The 16,328-nt window shown below is 40.6% G+C and overlaps 1 protein-coding gene across 1 annotated transcript; it reads right to left on the reverse strand.

Moving 5' to 3' along the window:
• Positions 1 to 7,939: 7,939 nt before the first annotated feature.
• LOC147639595 (uncharacterized) lies at positions 7,940 to 8,387 on the reverse strand. Its single transcript, XM_086781955.1, has 2 exons — positions 8,273 to 8,387; positions 7,940 to 8,190 (listed from the first exon to the last, which is right to left on the reverse strand). The coding sequence occupies exons 1-2, from the start codon at positions 8,385 to 8,387 to the stop codon at positions 7,940 to 7,942; spliced, it is 366 nt and encodes a 121-aa protein (XP_086638081.1).
• Between the last annotated feature and the right edge of the window lie 7,941 nt (positions 8,388 to 16,328).

Below are 16,328 nucleotides of genomic sequence, written 5' to 3' on the forward strand. Positions count from 1 at the left end.
GTGGTTTGGACTCCGGAATGCTCCATCCACCTCTCATCAATAGGACATGCAGGAAGTTTTTGGAGATTACTTGCTGGAGTGTATGTAGGTATTCTTGGATGACTTCAGTGTTTTTAGTGAATTCTGTAAGCATTTGATGTATTTGCGGTTATGTTTGCTGAAATGCGGAGGCTAGGTTGAGCCTCAACCCGTTGCTGAAGAGTGTGTTTGCGGTAAAAAGTGGCATGTTACTGGGTCATATCATCTCTAAGAACGGCATTGCAGTGGATCCTAGTAAAGTGGCAGCAATTATGCAGGCGCGTGCACCATGCAACCCAGGGGAAGTATGCGGCTTTTTGGGGCAAATCAAGTGGCATGGAAGACGTCTCCGGTTGTTGGCCCATATTGTGGTTTCGCTAAATCTGATGACCCATATTCCAAAGTTTCAGTTCTAGTGGACTCCTGATTGCAACATAGCATATCACAGATTACGGCGGTTATTACTGTCAAAGGCTTTGGTGTTGATGCCCCCAGATTGGGAACAAGAATTTCATGTTTTTGTGGATGCCTCAGATACCGCATAGGCTGTGTTTTGATGTAAAAGAATGTGGATGGGTAGTTTCGGCTTGTGTTAGTCGCCAATGCTGAAAAGAATTATTAAGTGATAGAACATGAGTGTCTTGGGATGATCTATTCTGTGAAGAAATTCTGGCATTATTTGCTAGGGCATCAATTCATTTTTCATGTGGATCATTCTGCATTGCTGTACCTAGTGAAGCAACAGAATCTGAGTATACTATGGTGCATCGACTAGGCAGTCAGAATGTTATATAGCTGATTATTTGTCCAGACTAGATAATGGAGAATTGCCAGTCGGGGTGGAAGATGAATTTCCTGATGCACACTTGTTTGTAGAGTCCAGTCAAAGGCAAAAGATATTGGTATACAGATTTCATGGACATGTGGTATGATGAGATGCTGCATTTTGTGGTCTCTGGGGAGATGTCGACTCATCTATGGGTAAATTAACGGAAAAGATTGGCACTTCGGAGCCCGAATTTTGAAGTAGTTTTGGGACAATTATACCACAGGAATTTGATTGGTGTCTTGCAGCAGTAGCGATATGTATTTCCAATGGAGCAGGAAGCGGTGCTGTGGCTGAAGCTCATGCAGGAGTAGCTAGTGGACACTTTGCGAGAATGATCTAACCTCATGCACAAACTTAGGTGTAGGCCAATCTTGAATGGTTTGAACTTCCAATTATTGCTAAGAAAGTATTGCAAGCTGGATTGTGGTGGCCTTCTATACATGCAGATGCACAGAAGTTTGTCAGGAAATGTGATGCTTGTCAAAGATTAGGGCAGTCAACAGCCAAAGACCGGATGCCGCTACAACCGGTGTTACCGTTGGAGCCTTTTCAAAAGTGGGTACTGGATTTTGTTGGGCCAATTAAGCCAGCAACACAAAGAATTGGGAACATGTATATTTTGACAGCCACACGGATTATTGCACCAAATGGGTTGAAGCTTGGGCATTGTGAGATAATACCGCAACATTCGTAGCCAAGTGTTTGTGTAAGGATGGTGCTGACGCGGTGGTACGGCTGTCCGGTTGAGCTTGTTATTGACAGAGGCACACATTTTGTCCATAAGGTGGTACTAAGGATGATGGCATTTTTTATGGTAATTCACAACAATTCCTAAGGTGGTAGTGGCAGCCACAATTAGCTCAGAACATCAGGTGGAGGTTGGGACAGTCCGAGGAGAGCCCGCAGTCGTCAGTACAGGAACAAGCTGCGACTAGCCGAGGCGCAGAAGCTGAGGTAGTAGAAGTCCTGGAAAGACCGGCCTCGGTAACCCCTAGCTCTCGACCGCCTTTTCTTGAATGAGGGAAAAGAAAGATTTCAGAGGTAGGATCTTCTGCCTATAAAAATGGAGGGAGTCTGTGCGCCGTGCATCGGCACCGACAGTTGTGCCGACACCCCAGCCCACAGGTAGAGGCAGAGGCCGCACAAACTGTGGCAACAGTTCCGGTGAGGCCTGGACAACCCGCAAGGGGGTTTCCTTGGGAAGCCCCGGATTTCACAGTACATGCATAAAATTTCGGGGCATGTGCCCAGTTTTTGACCAGCAGTGGCCTGCAATGACAAACGACAGAAGGGTCCAAGAACTCAAAGTTGAGCGGCGGGTAGATAACGACGAGTGACTGCGGAATGTACAAAACAAACGGGCACAAGCGCTGCAAACTACCCGAATAGATCTGCGGTCCGCCTAGACCGCACAAGAAGAATTTGCCGCCGGTATCTCATAGGAGATTGTGGGATATAGAGTGCTGCAAAATGCACTTTGCGACAGTACTCAACCAGACTCCGGGTGTCGAAGTAGTTACTTTGAATATGGAACAACTAGATGGATTGGTAGTCGCATTAACGGAAGAGGTCCGGGAGGAGTGGCAAAGACTGTTGCAGATTTGGACCTTAGCAGTACAACCCCTCTGTCGGGACTCAATACCCCCACAACTGGATTATGAAGATGATGATCAAGAAGGGGTGGGTGGTCAGCAAGGAAGTGCGGCTGCGATGGTAGCAGCAACCCTAGTTGCCACTGCAACTGGCCATGGGGGACTAACCGGCATAGTACCAGCCTCCTCGGGGGTCGGTCGGAGCAGTAAAACAGAACAGACACTGGCCGTAGCACCTTCAGGATCTATATCAAGTGCCAGAGCAGGTCAGTCTGGGGATAGACCCTTGGATAAGGGAAAACAGCCGGTGTGGAAGTAATGCTAGAAATGATAAAGCTGGTAGAAATACAGATAGTGGAAATTCTGTTCTATGGCACTGGATGCTCCAGCTCAAATCCACAGCTTGAAATTATGAGGGAGCATGCAACTGCGTTAGAGCGTAGAGTACAAGATTTACAATCAGAGTTATTTGTGTTGCAAGAGAATCCGAGGAGCCCGGCGCCCATAGTAAAGTGGACGACCACAAGCAAGTTGGAGGATGCGGGGTGCGGGGCAAGCAGTACAACCTGGACGGGAATGGATAAGGAAGGACACGAGGCTGAAGGAAGAACGAAGAATATTATGCTTCTGGTTAGAGATGTGTGCGCACCAGTTAGCACTCTATCTACCAATGCAACCGCCCTGGTGGGAAGAAGCAGCCAATGATTTTCTTTCCAGGAAGTACTTATAGCATGTCCAGTTTGCCTGGGTGCCACCCAAATACTCACAACGAACCTACCAGAGTAGACCCCTCCGCACCGCATCCACGGGTTTGGATGCCAAGACCTCGCAGCAAGATCCACGGGTGTGGCTGCAACATCTATGCAGGCTTCTGTAAATATACTTTCCGAAGACGAAGATTGATATTGAAGACAAAGATTGTGGGTTCCCGAGTCCACCGTGCGTGCCAAGTGTAATGGGTGGCCGTCGGTCTGTGTACAAATTAACAAAGAGTCACAACCAATCGTATTGGAACGTCATATTAACGAGCGAAGAGTCACAACCAGTCATATTGAAACGTCAAGCGGTGCTTGTTAGCTTGCTATAAATTGTATGGAATACATGAATAAATCATCGAGAAGTTATCTTGTTTGTGCGTTCTGTCTGTGCAATCTTTGCCATGTTCTGTGTTTATAGCATATTATATTCTTGTGACGATTGTTATCTCTGAAATTACGTAGTAGTTAAGCTTATCCATATTAATCTTATCATATTATATTCTTGACGATTGTTATCTCTGAAATTACGTAGTAGTTAAGCTTATATTTAATACTGTTTATCCATATTAATCTTATCATTAATTATGACGAATAACACCAGGAAGGATTGCATCACCCATATCTTTCATTTCAAACTTCCTCTTGAGAAGCATCTTTGCCTCATAAATGTCATCTCATCACTATCACCCGTGTGACAATCAAGTCATCAACATAGTTCAATCCCCCCTATCATTTTTTCTCACATAAAGTGAGAAATGAGCATTAGATATCTGAAATTCAATAGTGACAAGATAACTCCCTATCTCATGTGACCATGCTCTAGGTGCAACTTCAAGCCATACAAGGCTTTGCACAACCTGTAAACAAAATTAGGTGTGCATGATCCTTATATCCATGTGGTTGCACCATGTGGTAAAAGTTTCTTCTATAAGTCACCATGTAAAGATATATTCTTTACATCCATAGAAAGTAACTTGATCATCCCTATAACCATAACAACAATGACCCCCCTCATGGTTTCCATCTTAGAAACTAGGATGAATGTCTCCTCATTGTTAATGGCATATACATGTGCAAGCTAAGGGTGCAAATAGTGTACATGCAAAGGCACAAACAGGGGAAAGAAGGCTAAGGGTGCAAGTAGTGTGCATGCAAAGGCACAAACAAGGGAAAGTAGGCTAAGGGTGCAAGTAGTGTGCATGCAAAGGCACCAACAACGAAAGGAAGACAAGCTATTTAACCAAACAAACTAGAGTGCATGCAAAGGAACAAACAAGGGAAGGAAGCCAAGCTATATAACCATACAAACTATGTTAATACAAGATAGCAACAAGCATAAACACATGAGAATAGTTGACATGCAATGAGCATATACATCGGATAGGTAGGTGGAAAATAGCTGGGGATCAAGTCCAACAACCAACATATGCGTCTCTACACTATGCACATGCATCTCATGATTTGAGATGATGTGGAGGGTAGCAAAGTAGAGACTTCAAAATAAAAACCATAGTTTTAAAGACAATAGAATAAAAACTTTAGAAGAAAATGAATATCTAAAATACCAAACAAAAAGACACTATTAGTCTTACAGAACAGAGCCACATCATAGCTACACATACAGAGTCTAAAGTCAACCATAACAAATTTAAATATGCGTGTCAGTGTCTCAAGTTTCCCATGAATCATTCCAGAGTAAGTTCATACACAAAGCAGGTAGGCACATCATCAAAAAAAGAAAAAAGGCACATTATCAACAATGAAAAAGAGGCTGAGAGTGCCTCGATTGTTTTGTGAGCACATTATAGTTGCAGAGAAGGCCATCGCGTTGTAGTGTATCACAAGCATACTATTAAATGCACAGGAGTACAGAAGTCTCAAACGCAATGGTATAGAAGCCGTTCTATGCTTTCAACCGATCCATGTGCATAGAGATCTTGCTTGCTGTGTAGCAGCATGGAGCATCTAGCGCATGGATACCCTGTGCAAACTGTCATGCTGTCTGGCTACTAAACCAACATTGATAGTTAATTTGAATCAATAGTCTCTAACTCTTTCATTCTCTATGGCTACCATTGATTTTGTAGAAACTCAAGTGTCAAATAGCTAACATGAACTGTGCAAACATCAAGCAGTGTAACACAAGAAGACAACTATTTCTCGCTGATTTTCCTCTCAACAGAATGGTAAGAAAATAGCAGTTAAGGATATTAGACCAGTCAGGCAATGTCGTGGGAGACGTGTAGCCACCTGCCAGAGCTTCTGGATTCGAACACCAACTCTAGAGTGGTCATGGGGACACTCAAAACTCTACTCAGCTTTAGAACTTCACACACTCACACTCTGCTCTCCCTCTGTTAATACGTAACTGTCTCACTCTCTCTCTCTCTCTCTCTCTCTGTCTCTCTCTCTGTGTCATTGGCTGGCTTTGGGGCTTCTACTAATTTTGCCCTGAGTTTTTCTACATGAGCTTAGAGCATGTTTTTCTCGCTGGTGAGGGTTTTGATCTTCCCCCTTCACTCAACTCTTTTTGCTGGACCAAGGCATTTTCTTCCATGGCAAGCTTGTTCTACATTTCCACATTATGCTGGGCCATAATCAGTGCTTTGCTCTCCAAATCCCTGACTTTGGCTATAGATTTTGTGAGCAGTCCATGTTGATGATTCAGGGCACACATTCGATGAATGGTGTTTTGGGCCTTTGACTCATATTTCTCCATTGAAGTGATGGCCTAAGAAAGAATGTTCTAGGCCACAGTCATCAGCGCTTTGTTCATGCTTAGTGCTGTTGAGTGGGAAGTTGTGCCTCCAGTTCTCTGGGTAGCTTTGGGCTGCTGTGGCTCGGTCCCTCTTGCATTTTTTGTGCCAAAGTTGCCACCCAAGGCTGAAGTTTTGGTGGTATAAAAGATCTGCCGCCCCTGCAGACATCTTGCTCTTTTGTGCTTCCTCTTCTCTCTTTTTCTGTTGTTCTCCTTCTCTCTTTTTATCTTCCTCCTCCTTCCTTCTCTTTTCTTCTTGCTCCTTTTTCCTCCTTTTCTCCTCTTCCAGCTTCCTCTTCTTTTCTGCTTCTGTAGTTGCGTTTTTCTTTCTTCCTCCACTTTACTTCTTTCGACTCAGGAAATAGGTCTTCATCCACTATGTGAATTCTCTTTTTGCTGGCCTTCTAGGCTATTTTCTATAATTCCTCTTCATCATCCACATCATCTTCAAATGAGTTGAAGGTCACTCTCTGGTGGACTTCGAGGATCCTCCGGCTTTGTGGTGTGGGTGTTCTACGTTGGATTCTTTGGACCTGAGATCCACGGACCTGTTGGCAGCCTATGCAACGATTGCCCTTAAATCTGCATCATTAAATCTGCATGCACCATCATTGGTTATTTTTCTTTAGCCCATGGGGATTGTTTTGCCAAATTTTCGTTGTAGATGGCAGTCTAATTGATTTTCTCTCCTGCTTTTGCTGCTCTGAGAGCAGCCTATAGTTTTTATTTGACATGTCCTCTAGCTTTTCCATGAACATCACATTCTGTAAGAAGAAGATAAATTGTTCTCTCCTGGCTCATCTGCCACATCCTTCACTTGGTACATGTTGCTTGTTTTCAGGATCTCTTCCTCCACCTTGGGCTTCATGTTTGTGTCCAGCGCACTATTAATCAGCAACCCTAGTGTGTGGTGTACTGCAAGCTGCTTTGAGATTTTTATGGGCTCCTTTCCCTCCACATGCACAGTGTTTGTCCGAAGAAAATAATTAATTAGCTTGCCCCCATCCTCGGGGTCCTATAGGTCCTCCCATTGGCAATCCAACAGCTTTTTGAAGCTGCACTTCCTCGCCCACTCCTAGTGTTCCTTCTTCCTCATGTTAGGGATCATCATTGGCATGCAGAGGCTTTTGTCTGGCCTTAGAGTCTTGCTGATTTTTGGCATGGCTCTGTCTTTAGAGAGAGTGCTGTGAATTGGTGAGAAAGCCATGAGCAAGAGGGCGGGTTGAGAGTGTGCGCGTTTTGGCTCCTTGTGCTCTTTTTTATGATGCTTTTTCCTCTTTCCTTCCTTTCTTGGGGCATTGTCATTTTTGGCTTCCCACTTTTCGATGTGACTTGACCCTTGATTCATTACTGCCATCTTGGCTTGAAGGTACCTCCCTATCTTACTATTGCATGTGGAGTTTTAATGATGTTGTGACAGCTGTCCTCCATGCACTTACTTATGCCAACATCGTGGCCATTTACATTGCTGACGTGGATCTGGGTGGCATATACTTGGTTGCTTGCTTCTTTGCTGACCCGGCCTTGTTTGGTTGCAAAATTGTGATCTTTCACGGACTAGCCACCCTTGCGGGATTCCTCCGTAGCTTTGTTTCTTCTTGGATTTTCCACATCAATCTCTGCTAGTGAGATCATGCCACAACAGATGCTCTGGACCGGCTCCTCTGGTGTTTCTACCACCGGTTGGCCCATGTACTTCTCATCTTGAAGCCATTCACTATTTTGGGAAAAGGTATGCCATCTAAGCTTTCTAATGTAAAGGCATTCTGATTGACTAGTTTTGTTTTACCATGAATAGCCCTATCCATCGAATCTTGAATTATCTAGGGTTTGATCCCAACTTGGAGTTGTAGACCAATACTAGGTCTCCTTGCTTGAAAATTTTGTTCTTGAGATGCCTATTAATCTAGGATTTCCTTCTTTGCTACACTATCTTTGCCCGTAGAGAGCTGAGTTGTCTTTCTTCCTCTAGAACTAGGAGCTCCTATATTCTGTGCTCTTGAGATTCCTCCATTGGTAGCTTCTCTTGGATGGCCACTCTTAGATTGGGCACCACAAATTCCATGGGCATTACTGCCTCCAACCCATAAACTAGTTTGAATGGTGTTTGCCACTTTGAGACTTTGTAAGATGTGCGGAATGCCCATAGGGCAGCATTTAGTTTCTGGTCCCAATCATTTTTGTTGGCATTTGTGATCTTCTTTAAATATTTGGTCAGAACCTTGTTGGTATATTCTGCATGGCCATTGCACTGTGGGTAATAGTTTGAGGACTTCTTGTGATTGATGAGGTACCTTTCCATTAACCCTTTCATTACCTTGTTCATAAAATGTGTGCCCTGGTCCACTGACTATTTCCATCGGCAATCCATGCCGAACAATAATATCCTTGAAGAGGAACCTCACGACCTCTTCTGCGGGATCGCTCTTCATAGCTTTAGCTTCCAGCCATTTGGTGAAATAGTCAGTTGCCACACAATGATGTATTCACACCTGCTTCCTTTCATGGGTGGCTTGATTGGTCCAACAAAATCCAATCCCCACTTCATGAATGGAAACAATGGTAATATGGGCGAGATGTTCAATCTATCAAAATCACCAGGTTGTCCCATTTGCTCATAGACATCACATTGCTTTTCTTCGCTATTGGCATCCTTCATGACTGTTGGCCACCATAGGCCTACTTGCAAAATTTTTTGGGCTATGATTTCTCCGCCCATGTGTCCTCCAGCAATGCCATAGTAGTGTGCTTCCCTCAATATCGCTTGTTGCTGCTCATGGTCTGGGACACACCTTCGTAGGATCTGGTCTATGCCTCTTTTGTAGAGCTACCCGAAAATCATTGTGAAGTTTCTTCTCCTTAAGGAAATCATTGTTAAGTTTCTTCTCCTTAAGTCTCTTTTGTAGAGCTACCCGACAATCATTGTGACGTTTCTTCTCTTAAGGCAATCCTTTTCTTTCTGTCGACAGTGTAACCTTTTAGGAATGTTCCATCCTCTACAAACTTCATCATATCATAATACCAATTCTCTCTCACTTTTGTAGTTGCTACTGTGAATAGGTTGGTATTCGGGAGTTGGTCATTCACTCCATCTAGAGCCGATTCTCTAGAATTGAGTTTGGATAGAAAGTCCGCCACTACATTTTCTTTTCCGAGCATGAACTGGATGGTGAACTCAAATTCTTGCAGTAGGAGCATCCACCTTGCCATCTTCCCCACCAAAAAAGCTTTGTTCATCCACGAGATAAATCAGGGCTTGATGGTCCAGATGAAAAACAAATTTGTTTCCTAATAGGTAGTGTCGAAACTTGTTCAGAACATAAATCATTAAGAGAGCTTCCTGCTTTGTTGTGCTGTAGATTCTTCCTGCCCTTGTGAGGGCTTTGTTTGCATAATGAATAGGTTGCATATACCCCTCTTGCTTCTCCTACATCAGTGCACTGCCCCACTGCTTTGTCTGAAGCATCTACGTATACATGGAATATTTCATTCCAGTCGTGTGGGGTGGTCACCACTGGTGTAGTTGACACCATTCTCTTTAGCCATTGGAATGGTTTTTGACAATCTAGATTTCTGTAAGATTCCTCCCCAGTCTCTTAGGATGTCTAGTATCTTCCCCTGTAATCAAATCCCTCTTCAGAAAAGAAAGATCTTGTTTCTACCTGTGTTTTGGCTTAGAGAGAGAAAATATTCTAGAGAGAGGTTATTCAGATTTTGGATATTTTTGGATGGAAAAATATCTCTTCTTATTAAAATAAAATTTCCCAAAACAGAAGTTCAAAAAGATTTTTAGAAGGTGCATTGTAAATCAATTATAATATGTTCAAAAGGCCTTATCCTAGGGGGGGTCCAGATTTTTAAAAAATTTTAAATTAAGGTTCTGAGGGGCCAATCAGATTCATCCAAATGTATGGAGGAGATAAATGAAGAAATAAAGAAAATCTCCCCAAAAACTAGTAAATACTCACATAAGATGAAGAGTTGACTAAGGACAAGGATATTAGTTAAAAAAGAAGAGATATTTAGTGAAATGATGCATTTTTGACACCTCAGTAGTGTGGGGGAATTCCCCTCATGAAGGAGGCGCCTATTTCACATGTTTGGGTGAGTTTTAAACTCACAAATAATGAGATATTTTCATCTCTTCTCTCTCTTTCTTCAACTAGATCCAAAAAGTAAGCTAAACTGACCTAAAAATGGTCAAAAATTGACCAAACTGATCTCAAAAATTCTAGAATCAGTTTGCTTGGTTAGAAGCTCACTTTTGCCTATAAATAGAAGCCTCCCTCTTTGTTAAATCTTAATAATGTTTTATGCACTGTTACTCTGCTCCTCCTCCCCTGAGCCAAAAACTGTGAATTTGTTAATAATTCATTAGTTTTTTGACCATTACCTCTTCTAAAGAATTGGTGGCCACTCTTGTTGCAAACAAGAGTAGATCCCTCAAACCATCAAGCCAAAGGAAAGCTCCCAGAAATTCATGTAAGTAAGAAATATTACTTTTTCTTTATTCTTTTAATGGTTTTCTGATTTTTTGTTATCTTTAAAATGATAAACAGATGCTATGCCTTGTTGGAAAGGCTTTCTCCCTCTCTTCTTCTTAAATTCAGCCCTTCTTTATCCTAGTTAAGTAATCTAATTGCAATTAAACTTTTCATATTGTTTCTCTTTTAAAAGTAGAATTTGATTAGTTTGGAATGCTTAAGACCAATTGGGAATAATTTTTAAGTAATTTTAGGAAGAAAAATTGAAAAATGGTCAGTCATACAAAAAAGATTATGGTGAAATTTTCTTAAATTTTATGAAGTAATTTTTATCTTTTATTATTCAAAAAGAGTAATCCCCATCGCTTGTGTATCCTAAAAGTGTTATTTTCATTCTATGCATAGAAAAATGCATAGCAAAAATAATTTTATTATAAAAGTGTTATTTCTATTAAAATTAAATTCTATGCATAGAAAGATGCATATTGGTTATTTTATTATTATAAAAGAGTGATTTTTATTAGATTTTATTTTATGCATAAATAGATGCATAAAGAATTTATTTTTATTTCAAAAGAGTTATTCTCATCAACTTTGATTTTATGCATAGAAAGATGCATAAAGAAATTTATTTTTATTTCAAAAGAGTTATTCTCATCAAGTTTGATTTTATGCATATAGAAAGATGCATAAAGAATTTATTTTTATTTCAAAAGAGTTATTCTCATCAATTTTGATTTTATGCATAGAAAGATGCATAAAGAATTTATTTTTATTCCAAAAGAGTTATTCTGATCAATTTTGATTTTATGCATAAATAGATGCATAAAGAATTTATTTTTATTCCAAAAGAGTTATTCTCATCAATTTTGATTTTATGCATATAAAGAATTTATTTTTATTTGAAAAGAGTTATTCTCATCAATTTTGATTTTATGCATAGAAAGATGCATAAAGAATTTATTTTTATTCCAAAAGAGTTATTCTCAATTTTGATTTTATGCATAGAAAGATGCAAAAAGAAATTATTTTTATTCCAAAAGAGTTATTCTCATCAATTTTGATTTTATGCATAGATAGATACATAAAGAATTTATTTTTATTCCAAAAGAGTTATTCTCATCAATTTTGATTTTATGCATAGATAGATGCATAAAGAATTTATTTTTATTCCAAAAGAGTTATTCTCATCAATTTTGATTTTATGCATAGAAAGATGTATAAAGAAATTTATTTTTAATTCAAAAGAGTTATTCTCATTAAAATTGAATTTATGCATAGAAAGATGCATAAAAGATTTATTTTTATTTCGAAAGTGTTATTCTCCTTAAAATTTAAATTATGCATAAATAGATGTGTAAAGAATCTTTATATAAAAAATAAGGATTCTCTTGCATTCTAAGAATAGATGTGATGAGAATGAGAGGTAAATAGATGTGATGAGATGGGATGCGAATCAGATAGATGGGAATGAATGGATGGATAGATGTGATGAGAATGAGAGGTAAATAGATGTGATGCGAATCAAATAGATGAGAATGAATGGATGGATAGATGTGATGAGAATGAGAGGTACACAATACTTTTGAGAGGAGTGGTGCACGTGCAAGTATGGTTTTGATCCATATAATTCTGTCGAGGATGTTTGTGATGTGACTATGGATGACTATATGGGTGGTGATGATCATTCATGTGGGGAGAATTTATAGATTCTTATCATACCATGTTTCTATTTTTCTTACACTTTCACCGCTACTATCAAAGTGGTGTTTGCATGGGCCTTGATAGCTTCTACGACTCACCCCCATGACATCGACTAGACATCATCTCATTGGTTCTTATTTACCTAGACCGATTCATTTATTGCATTATGATGGGGATGATGATGTTATATTATACACACACATATGATGATATTGATGTATGTCACACACATGCACATGATGCCATTGACACATATGCACATGATGATGATGTATGTGATAGTGATGTGTGTGAGTCAGATCATGTGGGCATGATCTTGAGGGTAGAGCATACTGAGCATTGACACTTCTATGCCTATCATCTTTCCTATGGATCATGTGGACACTCTAGTTGATTGTGGGGTGAAATTCTAGAGGATAGTGTTTTGATTAGTGGTGCATCCATTAGTATGCTTGTGATTAGTTTATTCATTAGCACACTTGAGGTTAGTCACGATACTCTGTATACAAGTGACAAAGACACCTATGAGCATAGACCTGAGTTCCTAGTGCTAGATTCATCAGGCTATTCTTCTAGGATATCTATTTGTGGAGATAGATATACGGCCACTACTCATAGTCTTCATAGCATTCTTGGCAGTGTTTGTGTGGATAGAGTTCATGTAATTGAGTAGTCAGAGATAGTGCATGAGAGTAGTGCTAATTTCATTGAGGTGAGACATCATAGGAGAGGTAGGATTTGTGCATATGGATATACGACCACTACTCACAGTATTCATAGCATTCCTAGCAGCGTTCGTGTGGATAGAGTTCATGTAATTGAGCAGTTAGAGATAGTGCATGAGAGTAGTGTTGATTTCATTGAGGCGAGACATCGTAGGAGAGGAAGGATTTGTGCATATGGATCTAGAGAGATTGTATTTGATTTAGACATTTTCTTAGATCCAGTGGTTAGAGAGGTTGACCTATCTTGGGATATAGGTTATACATGGACACCATTAATGGACACAAGCAAACCATGCTGATGATGACTTTAGAGATTGTGAGGATGACATGGTCAGTGATTTGGTGGATGATGCCACTTTCATCTCATGTGTGGATACACTATTAGTATTTTGTATTTAGTGATGATGATGATGTGGATACACTATAAGTATTCAGTATTTAGTGATGATGATGATGTGGATACACTATAAGTATTTAGTGATGATGATGCATGATCCTATTGATCATGCTTTTGCTTTGGAGGACCACACATATGCGGAGAGTTTCACACATGAGGGCATGTTGCATATTTTGGATCATGCCTATATACATATTGATGTGGTGGATCATGCCTCAGATGATTCGAGCTATGCTATAGTGGATGACGGCATCGGTTCACATGAGTTCTTGCATGATGTTGACTCTGAGATGTGTTTCTTTGGTTTCCATGATTGTCTACACGACCCTAGTTTCTTTGGAGCTAGGACATTCATCTTTGGGTGCATCATATGCCACTTGGGATGTATGGTCAATGATTACATGGCATACCATTCAGATGCACGTGGCGTCTCTTGGTATTTCTCTTCATGGAACATTCGACATTCTAGCTAGGAGTTTTGCTTCCATTTGGCAAATACCCTGGATGTTAGTTCCATGTTTTAGTTGCAAGGATGGGCTTATGATCTATCTCCCATAATTGAGCTTCCCTTTTGACTTGGGAGCTATTGTTACATTGGATTCGAGGGTCCATGGTGTATACTACATTTATCCATTTGACCCCCAAGAGGACTCATATCTAGCTTCATCATGACATTGGCTTTCTATATTTTCCATTCAATCCAGGTGGTTTTAGAGCCATTGGCTTAGAGTCTACATGGCTTGAGTTTACATTTCATCCATGTAGTTGCCTTGTATAGATTACCTCATATTTAGAGCGACATTTATATCTTTTCCATTTGATCCTGAAGGATACCCGACTAACCTCATCATTGACGGGAGTCCTATATCTTTTCTATTTGACCCTGAGGGTCATGAGATTCATGTATTGGTATTGGTTGGTATTGGTCTCTGTGGATGGTGACACTTGGTCATGTATTGGTCTGTTTGGATGGTGACACTTGGTCATGTATTGGGCTGTTTGTATATAGCCTTTGTATTTGTTTTGTGCATGACCACCCTTAAATTTTGAGGACAAAATCATTGTAGGAGGGGATGGTTTGTAATGAAGTAGATTTGGTATGCACATGCACATGGGGGATGGGGCCTAGCACTTGGGCTTAGGGTCATTTACATATGTACTTTTGGGGACCTTGGGCTATATTATGCATAGGGCTCATGGATATTATAACCTTTTTATCCTTTTATGATATAGACATCTATGTCTTCTTTGAGCTCATGCCCAAGATTCCAATTTTTGAGGACATCTGTAGATACTCACAATACAAAGATGTTTAAAATATTACTGCATGCTTGGACATCCAATTTGTTATCGACAAGTTTGGCATTCAAATCTGAAAACTAATCCTGATTGTGCAGACATAAAGTGGAAGACCATGCCATATCTTAATCTGTAAGAATACCATTCTCTACGCTAAGTTAGGGAGTTTAAATTATAAAAAGAAAGTACATTGAGGTGTGAGCTATGACAAAAAGCACCTCTCTAGATAAGAGACCATGGAGTTTGGGAGAGGACTATGACATTCAAATTTCCCTATACCGACCACAAAGTCAACATTCTTTTGCTTTAGTGCTCTCACCTGGAGGCATAACATTGATGGGATGTTAACCTTTGTTTTCCTCATGAAACTTGGGCTGCTTTAACAAAAAACATTCATAATGGAATTAATTAATGTGCATAGTACACCCACCACTTTCTAACAAGGAGAGGGGAATCACTTGATGACACTCACGTATCATCTTCTCGTCATCATCGACACACTACAATAGAAAGAGGGGAGGGGGTAGCGAAATTTATAGCATGGCTTTTATAAAGGGAACTGGAAAAGTGTTAGGGTGTAAGCGAAGCTATTTTTTTGACTGTTATGGCTCATCCTAACCCCCCTTGAAACACATCTACCAACAAGAGATTACTTGCTGTGGTGAACTGTAACTATCACGAGGATCTTTCCAATGGCCGAGCTCATAACCCTTGAGGTCTCCAAGCTCTACAACTCTTTGAGAAGCAATTCAACCATGCCTCCCATGAGCGTTCTCACATCGCCGCATTGCACTACGGGTACACGTCCCTCCTCTCACCTCACTTCACTCACACACACTCACTAGCATGCATTAGGGAGAGAGATAAGCAAGAGGATTAGTGTAAGATCCCCGTCCCCACTGTGCAACGGATCCTGGGTGTTAGTAGCGAAAGTAGCATATCTTGCGTGGGGTAGGGTCCTACACTCAGGGCCTCGCCCACGGATATCCGGATAGGTGACTAATTCCTCGGTTCTTCCGAAACCGAACTTAGAAAAACTTCGCTTGCCTAGAAAGCACAGGCAATTCCTCCAGGATAAAATTTTACTCTAACGTAGTCAGGGTCATTACTGACCAAACTGATCCAACCGAACTTAAAGTCACTTGGTCAGATCAAGGAAGAAACTTGCACTTGGATCATAGAGATCAACGCTTTTTTTTCCATCGAGAGGCACAGCCGTTGATTCCTTTTTCCATAGAACAATTACTATCCGGGATTTACTTCATCTAGCGTACTATAATAGAAATTGAGTCTCAATTTACGGATCCATCAGTCAAGCCTAACCCCATCTGGTCCCATGGGTTAGCCAACCGCCCAACCACTGTAGTGATGGGATCCAATTAGGAATTTGGTTAGGTTTTGTCCCGGGTACGAGGGAAAAGAGTTCCCAGGCCCCCTAGCCGGAAGTTCATGCAAACATAAAACTAGTCACACCACTTACACACCCAATATGAAATTGCCTTTTTCTCAGCATCAGCTAACTTTAAAACAATTCTTTAATGAAACCATTATGTCACTGATGACAATCCTCAAAATCTCTGGTTGAATCCATATTTTCAATCATTCATTCATCGTTGTACTTATGGCATCATTGGCCAACCAGAACGCTCACCACCTGTTCACTCAGGGGCCTTTTCCTGGCTCATAGTACCCGGCAATATTTTCACATATAAAAATCAAGATGGAATCCTTGTTGAAGATCAGCAACAGATCTATATAAGAGAG

Source organism: Cibotium barometz, chromosome 3, assembly GCF_041138505.1.
Source record: "Cibotium barometz isolate CiBa-2024 chromosome 3, ASM4113850v1, whole genome shotgun sequence".
Lineage (NCBI taxonomy): Eukaryota > Viridiplantae > Streptophyta > Polypodiopsida > Cyatheales > Cibotiaceae > Cibotium > Cibotium barometz.

What these genes read in the sequence shown, in the direction of transcription:
- LOC147639595 (XM_086781955.1), bottom strand. Translation starts at nt 8,387, where the DNA reads ATGAAGAGCGATCCCGCAGAAGAGGTCGTGAGGTTCCTCTTCAAGGAT. An exon ending in GCACACATTTTATGAACAAG is followed by an intron (nt 8,191 to 8,272) that starts GTAATGAAAGGG and finishes ATGGCCATGCAG; the next exon opens with AATATACCAACAAGGTTCTG.